Source organism: Coffea arabica, chromosome 10e (assembly GCF_036785885.1).
Source record: "Coffea arabica cultivar ET-39 chromosome 10e, Coffea Arabica ET-39 HiFi, whole genome shotgun sequence".
Lineage (NCBI taxonomy): Eukaryota > Viridiplantae > Streptophyta > Magnoliopsida > Gentianales > Rubiaceae > Coffea > Coffea arabica.
Window position 1 is genome coordinate 11160054 of NC_092328.1, and position 3416 is coordinate 11163469.

Consider the following 3416-nt stretch of genomic DNA (forward strand, 5'->3'; position numbering starts at 1 on the left):
CCTCCTTAACGTTTGGTGCCACTATCAATTTCTCCCTTAACGTTATTTTTTAGTCACTTTACCCCTAAGGCTAACGGTCAAACTTTACGGAGTTTGTTAATTAAAGTGAAAAGACATGCTTAACCCTTAAAATTATTATCATTTTACCCTCATAAACTATAGTCTCATTATCAATTTACCTCATAGAGTTATTTTTTAGGCAATTTATCCTACCATTAAACCAACTTAGCAAGTTAAAAAATTTTAGAAGAAAATACCCTCATCTTTGCATAATAAAAATAATAAAAAATTTAGAGTGGTTCTTGTCCTTTTTAATATCAAGAAAAAAAGTTAAAGTATTAATTACTTTCTTCTTGACAATCTTATTAATATAAAAAAAAATAGAAAGATGGAGAGGGGGAGAGGGAGAGGGAGAGTTTAATTCTTTTTTTAAAAATTACAAATAAGAATTAAATACTGTTATTATTTTAAAATTATTTCACTTTTGTGTTTACTAGCAAATTCCAATCCTAATCCCAACAACCTTAATGTAATATGATAATATTAAACTTTTCTTTATTTTTGTTCTTTGCAAAATCTAATTTTCTTTCTTCTTCTTTTCTATCTCTTTTTCTTTTCCTAGTATCAATAAGTGTGAAAAAAAGAAATTTGAGAAAATCCTTTTATTTTTATGTTTTTAGACCTCTTAAAGTGAAAAAAAAGGGAGAATAACTATTCCAACTTTTTTATTTTTAATTATATATATAAAAGGGTAAATATATTTAAAATTTTATGACCATACTAGTTAGATTAACGATAAAGTAAAATGTCTAGAAAATAATAATGTTAGGAACTAAAGTGATTGTATCACTATAATCTAAACGAATAAAATGATAATAACAATGTAGTAATGGTATAAAATAAAAGGGTATTTTTGTCCAAAATTTCTTAACATGTTGAGTTGAATTACTTATAGGGGTAAAGTGATTAAAAGATAACGTTAGGGGGTAAACTGATAGTAGTGATATAGTTTAAGGGAGTAAAGTGATAATAACGCAATTATTAAATTCAGATCTTCTTGTGTACTCATTTAATAAGGTAATAATCTAAATCCCATATTTAACACAAAGTGGTATGATAATTTGATAGAATAACACAAAGTATGCATGCCCGATATTATAACCTCTTTATATTGAAATATCAAAAGTTCGATAGCAAGATATATAGTACTAATTGGCCGCTTTGTATTAGTTCTTGTCATCACCATTGAGGCCTATTATAAAAGCGTTTACTTTGGTTTTCTTTTTAACTTTACGAAGCCAAAAGAAGGACTAAAAAAAAATTTAATAAGCAGTTGAAAACATCATACATATGTTTCCAAAACAAAATCCCAAAGACAATAACTACCAAAATGCAGCTTGATGAGAGGCCTCAATTTGCTATGTTGATCTTACCATAAGCCCACCTGGTTCCTCCTTTTCTCGTCAGCCCAACAAAGAAAACGTAAAGGGCAATAAGATGTCAAAATTATATATGTGGTTGTGGTGGCTTTAATATCCATTTGTAGTTGCACTTTTCCTGGAGGTCCGAAAGAACGGATAAACTTTGTCCAACAAATATAACATAAGTTCCAAAATTCCATCAGGCAGAGATGACCGTACTGCAAACAAGTTGCTTCAGCATCATCCCATCACTAAATTCTAAGTTCAATGATTCCAATCTGATCATTAGAGTAGCTGAAAAGCAACGGAAACAGCCAAGGATTACATCTTTTGCGGCAAAATCTGGTGGTTTTTCACTTAATTCGGTACTTCTTGCATTAACATGTTCATTCTTTTTGGGCATCTATATGTTGAATGTCGCTTAATTTAATGGTTTTTCTTTTTTTGTTTTGCATTTTGTTTTCACATAAATCACTATTTTTTTTTGCAGAATGAAGTTCAATGTAATAAATTAGTAGGGATTATGATTATGATCAAGTTCTTCTAAATTCATATTAATTTGCAGATACTCAAAAAGTGTGAAAGATGTGGAGGTCAAGGTGCTATAGAATGTCCTGGATGTAAGGTAAAGGTTACACAAGTATCAAAGACCAAAAGAAAAGGAGGAATATTAAGGACTTAAATTTTTCCAATCCTCTTCCACCACCCCCCCCCCCCCCTCCTTCTTCCACTTTTATATTCGTTCATGGAATTTAATTAACACTCGATTGTTGATACTTATGCAGGGTACAGGAAAGAATAAAAAGAATGGGAATATCTTTGAGCGGTGGAAGTATGTATGCTTTTCCAAATGAAAAGTCCATCAAGATTAGGAAGGATAGAGAGCGAGAGAGAGACAAAAAAAAAAATGGAACAAAGACAAATTAAAATTGTTTATGGTCATTTGTTTAGTTAATTGTTTCAAACTGAGGTAATCTAATTCATGGTTTTATCTAATTCAATGGTATTTAGATGCTTTGATTGCCAAGGATTTGGATTGAAGAGTTGCCCTGTTTGTGGTAAAGGGGGCCTCACACCAGAACAACGGGGTGAAAGATGATGTCCCAGTGTAAGGAAGCTGACATGGTACTCAACTCAAGTACTATTGATTTTGTACATGAAGCTCTATGAAAATATGAACTTTGGCTAGGAAAGCGTGTTTGTATAAAGAGATATGACAAGAAATTCAATTCAAGTTTTATTTTACTTTTTGTGGATTTTCTTGCAAGTGACTATTACACACTTGTTGATACAGATTACAGAAGACTTTCCATGTAAATGAATTCACTTACATCTGTCCAACAAATAAAAAAAAATTATTTACCCGCTCTTCAAAGATTTGGATACTATCCAACTTTATCTCTCTCAAAATTAATACTTAATATTATAGAGTCTACAGGGAAAGGCAAATAATTCTTTTTTTTTTTTAATTGTTTCACGGTTCTCTTACTTCTTAGTTCTTTAGCTTATATCTTCTTTTAGCTTGCCAGTAAGATTGGTGATTTTATTGTTCTAACAATACTCAGGTGCATGCTTGCCAAGTCAGGCGAATTACAATAGCTAAGGTCTAGACGTTGATCTTTATTTGTTCTTTTCTTTTTTCTTGTTCTTTCTATAGGTAACAATTCGAGACAATCTGAATTTTGGACACAAAAGTTGGGGATGGGAGGATATGGGGAAGGGTGGAAGGCATTTAAAACAAAAGAAGGACTAGTTAAATGGTACCTCACATAGTGCATACACTATTACGTTTAGATGTACGGCACATGTAAAATTTAAATTTCAAATTCAAATTCGGATAATATATCGTGTATTAAATAGTGAAAGTACATATATTGTCAACGTGTAGAATATTAATATATATATGTATAGGGCTAATAGGACACTTTCTAATCCAATCGGACAGTTTGGGAATATATTGGGCCACCGGCAATAGCTTCAATTGTTCAAGAAAAT

General features: G+C 31.1%; 1 protein-coding gene across 1 annotated transcript; it reads left to right on the forward strand.

Moving 5' to 3' along the window:
• The first annotated feature begins 1519 nt into the window (after positions 1-1519).
• On the forward strand, positions 1520-2666 carry LOC113712177 (uncharacterized). The gene is made up of 4 exons (XM_027235472.2): positions 1520-1786; positions 1987-2046; positions 2207-2253; positions 2433-2666. Exons 1-4 carry the CDS (start codon positions 1631-1633, stop codon positions 2518-2520), a joined length of 351 nt encoding a protein of 116 aa, XP_027091273.1. The 5' UTR covers positions 1520-1630; the 3' UTR covers positions 2521-2666.
• Positions 2667-3416: the final 750 nt, after the last annotated feature.